At 39.0% G+C, this 14117-nt stretch overlaps 1 protein-coding gene across 2 annotated transcripts in view; it reads left to right on the forward strand.

Annotated features, from left to right (window-relative positions):
* Window positions 1-14117, forward strand: part of LOC127431845 (probable G-protein coupled receptor 158) — a 196380-nt gene that overhangs the window by 17585 nt on the left and 164678 nt on the right. For both annotated transcript variants that reach the window (XM_051682447.1, XM_051682448.1), the window contains exon 2: window positions 4060-4165. In XM_051682447.1, the coding sequence (XP_051538407.1) occupies window positions 4060-4165 (106 nt within the window). The remainder of the gene's footprint in view (window positions 1-4059; window positions 4166-14117) is intronic.

Raw genomic sequence — 14117 nt, forward strand, 5'->3', positions numbered from 1 at the left:
TTCCAACGCTTGATGAACACAGCACTAAATTTAGCACACTGGCGTAGCCAAGGCTTCAATTAAGGTGAGCAAAGGCTCTTCCAAGACTGCACCTTCTCTGTCTGTCTGTCTAAAGAGAGAGAAAGAAAAAAAAACAGATACATTCTTATACACTCACTTTATTAGGAACACCTGTACATCTATTTATTCATGTGATTATCTAATAAGCCAATCATGAGGCAGCAGTGCATACAATCATTCAGGTACGGGTCAGGAGCTTCAGTTAATGTTCACATGAACCATTAGAATGGGGACATTTTTTTTTTTTAACTCAGTGATTTGGACTGTGGCATGATTGTTGGTGCCAGGTGGGCTGATTTGAGTATTTCTGTAACTGCTGATCTCCTGGGATTTTCATACACAACAGTCTCTAGAGTTTATTCAGAATGGTGCCAAAAAAAACAACAAAAAAAAAAACAAACAAAAAAAAACACAAAAACAAAAAACATCCTGAGTGGCAGTTCTGTGGATGGAAACACCTTGATAAGAGAAGTCAATGGAGAATGGCCAGACTGGTTCGAGCTGTCAGAAAGGCTACGGTAACTCAGATAACCACTCTGTACAATTGCAGTGAGCAGAATAGCATCCCAGAATGCACAACATGTTGAACCTTGAGGCGGATGGGCTACAACAGCAGAAGACCATGTCGGAAACTTTATTAGGACCATAGTGTTCCTAATAAAGTGCTCAGTGAGTGTATATCTAAGTGATTAATGAGTGATTACAATAGTGATTGGTAAAAAGATTGGCAACATTAGATCTCCACTGTTACTAAATACATGAATAGTTTACACACAACGTGTCAGTTGCCTTTTTTTTTTATCAACATCAAGATTTTAGGTCAAAATGTATATAAATGTGTTAGGGAAAGTACTGTATCTTGTAACATGTCTTTTTAAGTTCATGATCATTCTTAATGTTGTTACATTGAACTTACTCTACACATCTGTGATTACACACAGTACGTTTACGGTTACCTACACTTTGTTTTATTTATTTTTTATCCACTTTTCTCCCAGTTTGGTATGCCCAATTCCCACTACTTAGTAGGTCCTCGTGGTGGCGCGGTTACTCACCTCAATCCGGGTGGCAGAGGACAAGTCTCAGTTGCCTCTGCTTCTGAGACAGTCAATCCACACATCTTATCATGTGGCTCGTTGTGCATGACACCGCAGAGACTCACAGCATGTGGAGGCTCATGCTACTCTCCGCGATCCACGCATAACTTTCCACGTGCCCCATTGAGAGCGAGAACCACTAATTGCGACCACGAGGAGGTTACCTATGTGACTCTACCCTCCCTAGCAACCAGGCCAATTTGGTTGCTTAGGAGACCTGGCTGGAGTCACTCAGCACACCCTGGATTTGAACTCACGACTCCAGGGGTGGTAGTCAGCGTCAGTACTCACTGAGCTACCCAGGCCCCTGGTTGCCTACACATTAAAAGTTTGATTTCAGTCAGACTAAAACAATAAATCATCTTTTTTAAATATCATGTATACGCCACAGTCCAACTGAAATTGTACCAGTCCAATACTGGCCAGTCTAGATAATGAGAGATTTTCGCACTCAACATCACTCAACTTCATCCTTTGAGTTCTTAAACCAGAGCTCCATTCACCAGACAATAGCCCTAAGAGCCGAAAGAAGATTTATAAAACACTTTCTTTCATCAGCCTTTATTGAAAATGTGCATTATTACTGACAAACGCAATGTTTATTGGCCTTATATATATAGCTCTCTGCATTACCCCTGAGGAATCCCCATTCTTTAGAGTTCATTTAGCTCTACTGGCCCTTCATTTAGCTTTAAGATTTTACCTGTTCAAGTTATAGGTTTGTTTTACATTTATAAAGTGGCATTTAAGTTTATTTAAATATATTAAAACAGTAATTATGACCAATTAGTACTGGTTTTATTAAGTTATTGCTAATAAATAGCTAAAATGTTGTGTTGGAGACAATTTGATTCCTAATTCTCAAGTGAAAATTTTATATTTGGTTTGACATTTATTAGGTGATTACAGTATTTGCAGTAAACTTTATTTATTGAAATTGAAAGAAGTGTAAAACAAACCCATAACTTTATAATCACTTTAGAACAGGTGATTACATGGTGATTACATGTTGTTATTAATTTTCTAGTACTACTTTGTAAAGCCAATACTAATTACATTTCATTACTGGCTTAATATTGTTTAGTAGACTTGATAAATGATCTCTGAAAATGAGCATTAATTGCATTACTTTCTACACAAAATGAGACATTTAATACGTTGTAAATGATGGCTATGATAGCCTTGCTATACATTCAGTTAATTATTAATTACTGTATTATTCATGCTTAAGATGTGCATTATTGTGGACCCTTAAAATAAAGTGTTAACCCCGCCATCCCAGTAAGAGAGCAGCAGAGATACATAAGGAACTGCGCAATAATAGTGGTGTAAGAACAACATCAGATATTACAGCAGTTTACAGACTTTGAGTCTTTGCCATTACAGTTTTACAGAGTCAAAATATTTGCTACACACATTTCATGAAGAAAAAAAGTCTTGTCTCACGAAAGGGATATCTTTCTGAACATTTCAAAATCTTGATTAAATGTATTTATTTGTGGGGTTAATTTAAATTTGTTATTGTATTTTAAGCCTTCTGTTATGTAAAAGATAGATGTATGTTATTATCCTGTCTGTCAAACATTAACTTTACCGCACTCAGTTTTATGAAGATGTCTGGAGTATGTGAATGAGATAAAATATCTTAGAGAATGATGACAGAAGTGTTCGTGCTTTTGAAAGTGTCCAGGGTGCAAGCGATCAAACATGATTTTCCCTGCTTCTCATTCTGGAGCTGTACAAGTGTGTGAGGGAAGGGAGCTGGCCGGCATTGATTTTCTACACACATCACACAACACACTGTAGTTTTCACTTGCGATAATGCAGAGCGAACCAAACAGACACAGAGAATGAAATTACAAAATTCACGAGTTATTTATTGCCGGTGTAGTCTAGGACTAGACCAAAAGCACTGGTACCAGCTCGAAAATGTCAGATAGAGAATATGCAGCATTCAATCTTGTTATGCCTTTCTCGTTTTGCATTTGTCAGGATGCTCTTGTGCCATAATTAAGATCTTAACTAGAGCTCCGCAGAGTTGCCAGAAAAGTATAAAGCCAGTTCAAACATTTACACGCTATTTAATTTTTATGAAGACTTTGATTCCAGCAGATCTTGCTCTGTCTAAGTGGCCATTGTTGTTACTGGAAGTAAGTTTACCCTGCAATGGCCACCCCCTGAAGCGTGAAACATGGAAGTGTGAAAAGGGCTAATTCATTGACAATCAGTGAATCAAGATTATCAGTGAATAATGACTTAAAATTCTGTACGTTACTCACATAACGCTATCGTATAATTTCAGAATACTTGTAATATAGCCAATCTGATCTCATTAAAATTATGTGACTGTGGCAAAATTTTATATTACAATGTTACTTACAAGCATTGACACAGTTTCGAGGTGAAATGTCCACTGTGTGGCTAAAAGCAAGTAAAATGTTCTCCCAAACAGAAGAAGTTTTTAAGGTTAATGCGCTAATGAGTTTTCAATCAGCAAAACCGATGTCCCTACCCTAAACCTTAAACCTAACCGATAACGTCATAAAAGCAAATGTGAGATGAAAAACACAATTGCTGAAGCAACCACGTTGTTTTGTGGTGCTTCTATGACATTTTCGGCTCACGCGTCGACTCACATGCTCTTCAGGACTCATACCCCAGTCCTTTACATCACAAGTACAACACTCTATCAGTTGAGCTACGGCGCAATTTGACTACACTCAAACAAGCTTGTAAATGTAATTTGTTATGTAATGCAAATGTACGTATTGCATATATATTTAGCACAAATATTTTACCTTTATTAGAAGTGATTAGCTTGCCTTTCAGATTCTTTTCTTGTCAAGCGATTGATCTGTTCCATTTTCTCTATTTCACTCTCTGTCTCTATAATATCATATAGGGGTGTTGTTCGTGCAGATGTCAGTCTGCAAGATGTGGATATTGATCAGTGCTCTGCAGATGGCTGGTTTGCAGGAACACACAGGTGCAACCTCACTACTATGGAGGTGAGTCAATCTTCAAGCTCTCGCTTACAGTGACCTGATTCTTCAACAAATGCCATAGTATTTGCTTCTTTGAAACATCCAGATAGCAGTTCACACATTAGTGATCTGTTAATGTTTACAGTGTGAACACATGAGATGTTGACATGAAAGGAATAATTCACAAAAACTGTGGTAAAACTTTACATTATTGTTCCCTTTGTTAAGGGTTTATAAATGGGTTAATTAATGAATAGTTAGTAATTTGCAAATGCATTATAAATAATTTATATGCCATTTTAACAACATAAAAGACTTTCATGCAATACTTAGTGAGCATTTTAACTTACAGTATATGTTATAACTGCTTCATACATACACTTATATACAGTATATTAATCAAAAAGATAAAATGCCCTAATTCCTTATTTCTGTCACAATTTGGCAAAAATCGACTTTTATGGTGAGATTAAAAGAAGGGATTATGTCATTATGCTTTGTGTTTATATTCATCACTGTAATGTCTTGACTCACTTGTGTTGTCACTTTTATTGTCATATTGATATTAAAAGTAGAGCCCGACCGATATGGGATTTTGAGACCGATGCCAATTTTAGAGGGGGGAAATTCACTGATTACCGATATGGTGGCCGATATAGCTAATTTTTGAGCTGGAATGAAAATGGACCTTTTCTATGTGGATTGTGCAATGATTTTGCACCGATATGACTAAGCAAAGGTACTCAGAAGGCTGCTTTCTTAAAAAAAATATTTTTATCAAATAATATTTGACATTATTATTATACATTGTCAACAAATTCTAGAAATGAACACTGAGAAAATAAAGAATAAATAAAAATAAAATAAATAGCTAAATAAACATCAGTACTGTATGTTTAGTATCAGTCAATTGCTGACCATTAAAATAAAGAATAAACAATACAATAAATAGCTAAATAAACATCAGTACTGTATGTTTAGTATCAGTCAAATGCTGACCATTTAAATAAAGAATAAATAAAAATAAAATAAATAGCTAAATAAACATCAGTACTGTTTAGTATCAGTCAATGGCTGACCATTTAAATAAAGAATAAATAAAAATAAAATAAATAGCTAAATAAACATCAGGGGCAGGTTGAACCAGCCCCTATGTTACAACTTAGCCTAGTTGTGGCGTAAATTGGCACTAAGTCAAAATTTACGCACTACTAAATATTTGAGCATTGCACCATTACATTTATGTAGGATGAATTAGGTAGAATTTAACACCCTACGTATAAACTAAATATTTACGGAAGCCTCCGACCTGGAGTAACTGATGGAATAAAAAAGCAGACTCATTTAATGACATCAATGAGCTCATGTTTTGGTTGACAGGCATCAGTCCTATCGACATATATGATGATGTTGGCATTTACACTTGTTTACATTTACAAGAGAGAGAAAAAAACTTACTTTTAAGTGATTCTTAAGTATGAAACCGATCTAATGGTGCTGTTTTTAGGGTGCGTCGCCCGGTGTCAAGTTTCAACACATTCAAAATATATATATATATAGGATATTAAAATGAATAAATATCTATTTTTCCAGCCTGCTGTATTAGTATTTATCACCCCTCATTTATTTTAGATACAGTTCCTATATATTATTATTTACACAGTGCAAATATTCTATTTATTAAATTTACTTTTATTACGTATCCTATTTTAATGTCTGGAAAACCAGACTTTAAAATATTACATTTTGTAAATGCAATGACTGGAATTGTTCGGTTGAAGGGGGTACCAAACTGTGAATCCTGAGCAAAACAGTGTGGTGAATACATGTTTACACATTAGCTTCCACTCAGCTGATAATATCGGCCGACCGATATATCAGTCGAGCACTAGTTAAAAGAATGGTGCTACTCCAAGTGCTTTCTCAACTTAACTAGTCCTGGTTACATAAAGTCCTCTGCAAAAGCACATGTCAGGTATTCATGCTTATTCATAGAATACAGTAAATCATATAATAAAGCCTGAAGACCATTAAACCATAATAAAATTTATGCACATAAGTTTATAATGTTGGCAATTTGGTAATGCTTTCATTGAAGCCCATATTTATAGTGCTTTGCAAAGGCATTACAAATGCATTATGCTGCATTGATAAATCTCATAATACGCCTTATAATAAGTCATAACTTCTTATAAATAATTATAACTACAGTTATAATACATTATAAGACTTCCCCTATTCATAGTTATACTTAAGAGTATAATGCATTATTATAAAACAACCAACATCCAATTTTAATGCAGCAGAAGCTAGTTAGTGTAACGTGTGCTGGCTGCTGGCAATGATGATGACGATGAGATGAAGAACCCAAGTGCAGTTTATTAAATAAACGTGAAATCCAAAACCCTAACTACACGTGAACTAAACTAAACATAAACATGAACATGACTTGACTTGATTTAAACATGGCTTGACATAAACGTGGCTTGACTTAAACATCTATGATCACATCCAATACTTGACCACTAGACAATGAAAACATGAGGGCTTAAATACAAGACATGGGAGAACATAAACCTATGAACAAACAGAACTGATAACAAGATTATTAAACAATAAACCAATGAAAACATGACACATGAACATGGAGGGAAAATAAAAGACATGAATCAACAAAATACACCTGACATATCCCCCCCACTAAGGGGTGGCTCCTGACACCCCAACACATAAACAAAACATGTAAAACATGACATGGGTGGGGGGGGGTGTCTTGAGGTGTGGGGCGTGGCATGGTGAGAAAGGGCGAGGGGCATGGGACCAAGGCAAAGTCCGTGGGGGGTGGAGCCATGAGAGGCTTGAGGGGCAGAGCCATGGAACTTGGTGCCCAGAGAGTAGCCGAAGACTCGAAGGGCCAGGGTGGAGCCGATGGCAGGGAGGACCAAGGCGGTGCTGGAGGCTCGGAGGAGCAAGGCGGAGCTGGGGGATCGGAAGACTGAGGTGGAGCCGGTGGGACTGAGGACCAAGGTGGAGCCATAGGGAAGGAGGTCCCCGGTGAAGCTGACAGATCGGAGGGACGAGGCGCAGCCAGAGGATCGGAAAGCCAAAGCGGAGCCAGGTGACCGACAGACCAAGGAGGAGCCAGAGGGACGAGGGACCCCGGCAAAGCCGACAGGCTGAAGGACCACAGTGGAGCCGAGGGAACGCAGAGCTGAGGCAATGTCGAGGGACTGACAGGCCAAGACGAAGTCCAGGGCTCGGAGGGTCCAGGTGGGGTCGGAGGGCCGAAAGTTCCCCTTGCCTGCTCAGGAGAACTAAGGGTGGGTATAAGGGTGGGAACCATCTCCAGGTCCCACTGCTCAGGTGTGGCTGTGACGTGGCATGGAGCAGGCTGAGGCGTTGCTGTGACGTGGCGTGGAGCAGGCTGAGGCGTTGCTGTGACGTGGCGTGGAGCAGGCTGAGGCGTTGCTGTGATGTGGCATGGAGCAGGCTGAGGCATTGCTGTGACGTGGCTTGGAGCAGGCTGAGGCGTTGCTGTGACGTGGCATGGAGCAGGCTGAGGCGTTGCTGTGACGTGGCATGGAGCAGGCTGAGGCGTTGCTGTGACGTGGCATGGAGCAGGCTGAGGCGTTGCTGTGACGTGGCATGGAGCAGGCTAAGGCATTGCTGTGACGTGGCATGGAGCAGGCTGAGGCGTTGCTGTGACGTGGCATGGAGCAGGCTGAGGCGTTGCAGTGACGTGGCATGGAGCAGGCTGAGGCGTTGCTGTGACGTGGCATGGAGCAGGCTGAGGCGTTGCTGTGACGTGGCATGGAGCAGGCTGAGGCGTTGCTGTGACGTGGCATGGAGCAAAAGATGGCGCTAGCTCAGCGACCATGACTAGAAACTCTGGCTTGGTGGCCATGTCGTGGACCTCTGGCTCGGCGGCGGCCATGTCGTGGACCTCTGGCTCGGCGGCCATGTCGTGGAAATCTGGCTCGGCGGCGGCCATGTCGTGGAACTCTGGCTCGGCGGCGGCCATGTCGTGGACCTCTGGCTCGGCAGCGGCCATGTCGTGGACCTCTGGCTCGGTGGCGGCCATGTCGTGGACCTCTGGCTCGGCGGCGGCCATATCGTGGAACTCTGGCTTGGCGGCCATGACGTGGAACTCTGGCTTGGCGGCCATGACGTGGAACTCTGGCTTGGCGGCCATGTCGTGGACCTCTGGCTCGGCGGCGGCCATGTCGTGGAACTCTGGCTTGGCGGCCATGACGTGGAACTCTGGCTTGGCGGCCATGACGTGGAACTCTGGCTCGGCGGCGGCCATGTCGTGGAACTCTGGCTCGGCATCCGCCTCCCCCACAGTGAATGGGGAACCAATGAACCATAGGGCGAGGTCGATATATTGAGCCAGGCTGAGGGAACTGCGACCGCCAGGCATCAAAAAAGAAATGGACTCATTCAGTCCAAATCTAAAACAGTCTTTGAGGGCAACCTCGTTAAAGTCCACCTGGAAAGCCAGATCGCAAAAGTCCTCCACGTAGTCCTCCAGGGGACGATTCCCCTGACGTAGGCGCAGAAGCCGAACTGCTGGGTTCATGGTTGGGTCATGTATTCTGTAACGATGTTGGCTGCTGGCAATGATGATGATGATGAGATGAAGAACCCAAGTGCAGTTTATTAAATAAACGTGAAATCCAAAACCCTAACTACACGTAAACTAAACTAAACATAAACATGAACATGACTTGACTTGATTTAAACATGGCTTGACATAAACGTGGCTTGACTTAAACATCTACGATCACATCCAATACTTGACCACTAGACAATGAAAACATGAGGGCTTAGATACAAGACATGGGAGAACATAAACCAATGAACAAACAGAACTGATAACAAGATAATTAAACAATAAACCAATGAAAACATGACACATGAACATGGAGGGAAAACAAGACATCACATGACTAGGGAACAGGAACTAAACTTTTCAAAATAAAAGACATGAATCAACAAAATACTCCTGACAGTTAGTGGAGAAGTAAAGTTACAAAAGCAATATCTTCTTATAAACATTTAGAGTTTCTGATATATTTTAACCTTGTCGATTTACAAGTATTTTTCTTAATATTTCAGAATTTAAATCGAACGTGTGTTATTTTGTATTTTGCGCACGTGTACTGTATATAACTTCCAGCATGACTTTTAATGTCTTATAACCACTTAAAAATATCTTATGGATGTTTATAAGAAGACACTGATTTTGTAACTTTACTAAAAGCATACCTATATATATATATATATATATATATATATATATATATATATATATATATATATATATATATATCATAATCAGAACCAGAATGAGCTTTATTGCCAAGTGTTCACACGTACAAAAGGAATTATTTTGGTGATAGGAGAAACAAGTGCACACAGAACATTACAGTGAGACACAGAATAGAAAACAAGGTAAGAGTATAAATAGACACAAATAATAGGACATATAACAGAATGGCATATGTACATGTGCAAGTGGTAATGTATGTTTAAGATAGGGGTATGTGCAGTTATTGAATTAAATAGGAGTGAATTTACATATGTACATGACATATTTATACATTATTGCACTATGGGAGTCCTGAAGGCAGTTTAATTTTTCATGTGGTCAATGGCCTGAGGGTAAATATACATAATACATTATAACTTCTGCAGATAAAATTAAATGTTGCTTGTATTATAATGCATTATACTCTAAGGTATAACTATGAATAGGTAATTATTAGAATGTATTATAATTGTGATTACAATTATTTATGAGAAATTATAACATATTATAAGTTGTATTATGAGGCATTACTAATATATAATAATGTCTTTATAATGCATTATAAATTGATGGAAAGTGTTACTGGCAATTCCTTAATAGATGCTTCATATGTGTCCACTTAACCGTAAGGTAAATTTTAATTGGTTACTAATGTTGAAAAAGTGATATTAAGCATTTATAACGTGACATAACGTAGCTCACTATTTGGCAGTTATTGCATGAAATTCACCTTTTTTATTCATATTGTTATAATCACATATAAATGATTTATAATGCATTTATAAATTACTTATTAGTCATTAATTAATAAAAACCCTTTCATAAACCCTTAACAAAGGGAACATTAATGTAAAGTGTTATCAAAAATATACTCAACCTCATGTGATTCCTATAATGAACCAGCACTAGAGATGTCAAGCTCCAAAAGAAAAAAAAAAACACCTTTAAAGCACCATAAAACTAGTCTATATGAAGCATGCACTATATTCCAAGTCTTCTGAAGCCATACCATATAAAACTTTAGTCATTATTTACTGAAAATCTTCATACTTGTACACACTCAAACCTGGTAGCTCAAAACAATGTCACACTAGATTTGGCATGAATTACAAGCATGAGATATGAAGGAACCAATGATGCTTGACATCATTGGTGTTGAACCTAATGCGACATGACATGAGGGTGAGTACATGATGACAGAATTGTAGTTTTTGGATGAACTGTTCTTTTAATATCTCCGGTTTGCTGTAGAACACAAAATCTGCACTCTTGAGGACCTCCAAAAAAAAAAACAAAAAAAAAAATCTAAAGACATCATCATCGCACAGTAGTGTGCCAGCTCCTATTTTGGTTTTGGCTCTTGATTCTTAGCGTGTATTCGTCTGCTGTTGCTTTGAATAATATATATATATATATATATATATATATATATATATATATATATATATATATATATATATATATATTTCATATTTTTGAACCACTGATTTAAAGTGACTGATTTTGACTCTCTAATGCTGTTCATCTGATGCTTGGAGGACTGCAATGATTAAGAGAATAGATTTTAAGGCCTGGCTTGTCCATAATGAATGTGATGTAATATATTGCTCAGAATGCACTGAATAATTGAGAACACTCTTTGTGTGGCAGGCCTTCTGATGGACACTGCACAGTATGTGTGTGTGCATGTGAGACACAGTCGAGCTAGTCTCGTGTAGCTAGACCTTTGACTAAACGGCATTCTGCACATAGCGACACTGCATCTCCCCTTTATTATGCAATTGAATGGTGACCTCTATCATAACAGTTTCTTTCTATGTACCGTACATAGCACAGGTCTAGTGTGTATCCCATCATATGATGTTATCCCATCATAGTGATTCTTGCTATAAATAGTGCTCAAAACTGCATGGCATTCAGGATTTTATGTTGTAATGTGATATAGCTTCTTTGTACCCGAGGGCCCCTCATATGCAAAAAAGAAAAGAAAAAAGATGAAGCTGTAATTCTCTCTCATTATCTCGGCTGATTGATGGTGAAACTGCAGCCCACATGTTAATAAACATAAAATAAACATCCTGTTTTCGCCAAACGGTAGAAGGATGCAGGCTATACCAGAGGTTTCCAACAGCAGCTTACTAAGAATATCATTAGCAAAGTCTTGTACTTTCGGAATGTGCAATCTGGTACGTTAACTGGTTTTGGTTTGATTGTGAATGTGAAAAGATCCTGCTGTATTCTATGGCAAGCATCAATGTTACTCTTGCTCATAAATTCAGTTAGGGATTTGAACACGGTAAGGGATTTGAGCATTAAAAATGTAATGGATATCTATTCTTTTGAGGGCCAGAGTGACATTGCAAAGGATTTTTATTTGCGTTTTGTTTTTTTAAGAAATTGTGAAATTACATAGTAACGTGAAAAACTGTGATTTTTTTAAAAGTATGACTTAGCAAATATAAATAATATTTAGTTTTTTTAAGTGATCAGACTTACGATTTGATCTAACAGAGAACGAAACAAAATTCTATTGACTTTTTAATTTATATAATTATAATTTATAATTTTAATTTTTATAATTGTTCTTTATTTATCACACATTATACATTTGCACATATACAGTGAAATTCTTCTTTTCACATATCCCAGCTAGGCTGGGGTCAGAGTGCAGGGTCAGCCATGATACAGTGCCCCTGGAGCAGATAGGGTCAAGGGCCTTGCTCAAGGGCCCAACAGTGGCATCTTGGCAGTGCTGGGGCTTGAACCCCTGACCTTCTGATCAGTAACCCAGAGCCTTAACCGCTGAGCTACCACTGCCCCCCGACTTGCACTGAAAGAAGGACCCAAGCCATATCTAAAGGCCAAAATGTCAGAGGCTGCTTTTCCATCATCGGGCCAAACAGTTCTGAGTACAGTTTCAGTAGCATTAACAGTTGAGTGTGACTATTTAGAAGATACGGGCTACTTCTGTTAAAATTCATAGGAGAAATTGGAATGCCCATTGGTCAACGCATGTAGAAAGGAAGTCCCTCCTTACAGGTAAAAGAGCCAATCACCGTTTAGATACAGACATCGCCTGTCAATCAATTCGAGAACACACATGGGCATTAGCTATACAAGCTAGGAAAATTGTGTTTTTTAGTGTAATCAGAGGTAAAGAATCAATTTATGATACCAGTGTTGTCGGATTTTACTGCTGATTTGAAATATATTCTTTGGTCGTAATCTTGACCAACCGTTTTGGAGATTTAGGTCTTTCCGCATTCAAGTAGATAGGAGCTGCACGTTCATGACTGGAAATTGCTTCCTGGGACTGTTCTAAACATGGCCGCCAGTGGACTGACTTGCTAGAAAGACTGTGGATATTGGTGTCTCAGAAAAAAACAGAGAAGAAGGGTAAAAATAGAAGGGTGAATGGTGTGTTTACACAGACTTTTTAATGTCTGAGCATGTCTGAGGCATTGATGCTGTTTCAATGCTAAAGATTGTGAAGGTGATGTGTCAAAAGATGAGTTCACATCAGTCCCTGTGCAGCGTGACTGGCACACACTGACGCCAGTGATTTGCTGCTCAAACTGAGAACATTAATTCAGTGTGTGACTGATCACTCGACTGGCACACACTTCCACACCGCCGGCCTTGTGTGCTGCCAAACAACATTCACACAGCAAATCCTGGCTGCCTTTAATCTATTTGTAGCTCCTCTCATTCAGTACTCTATTAGATTGACATTTCACTCTACAGACACTTGCAGAAAAAATCTACAGTAGTTACTTTTTGGCAGTGTATTCTTAGTAGATATGTTTTAAATGTATTATCCTATTTTGTGGAAACACACACTTCCCTTTTAAGCAGTTTGATTGTCTGCTGTTTGAGATTACGGTGACCTCACACCTGTAACACACTGTAATGTTCTTGTGCTCTCCTCAAATGTCCTGGTGACACTGATTTAATGAGCCGCTAGAAGATGTCTGTGGAAAAACATGTTTGTTTGCTGTGGGCTTCAGTTCATTTGACTAAGCTTCAGTTAGCTTCATGTCTCCCTCTTTTCCTCATTTCACTGACTGTGCGGCTTTCTGACTGTAATGCTGAATGACGGTGCGCTGCTTTGCCTTGCGAGCGCTCAGTCATTCATCTTCATATAGGAGATAGAGAATTCATCTGCTCGACAGCAGCAGCGGCTGCTCCAGCTGTATTAATATAGGTGTCAACAGACCAGCGGGTAATTGACTAATGCTCTTTCAATCTGATCCCTGCTGTCTGAATGACCACCCAAAACACACAGCTGTTTTCTGCAACCTGATCTCATGAAAATTACGTGACTGTTGCGACATTTTTGCAAAATGACATTACGTTGTTCATTACACGTATTGTGGCAGTTCTAAGGTGAAATGTCCACTGTGTGGCAATAAAAGCGATTTAAATGTTTTCCTAAACAGATCAACTTTATAAGGTTATCGTTCTATCGCGTTTTAAATCAACAAAACCTACCTCCCTTCCCTAAACCTTAAATCTAAACCAAACCAATAGTATCATAAAAGCAAATGTAACATAAAATGCAATCGCTGAAGCAACCACATCATTTTGTGATGCTTCTATGACACTTTCGGCTCACGCATCGACTTGCGTGCTCTTCAGGACTCATACCCTGGTTCTTTGCATCTC

Source organism: Myxocyprinus asiaticus, chromosome 41, assembly GCF_019703515.2.
Source record: "Myxocyprinus asiaticus isolate MX2 ecotype Aquarium Trade chromosome 41, UBuf_Myxa_2, whole genome shotgun sequence".
In the NCBI taxonomy this organism is placed as follows: Eukaryota; Metazoa; Chordata; class Actinopteri; order Cypriniformes; family Catostomidae; genus Myxocyprinus; species Myxocyprinus asiaticus.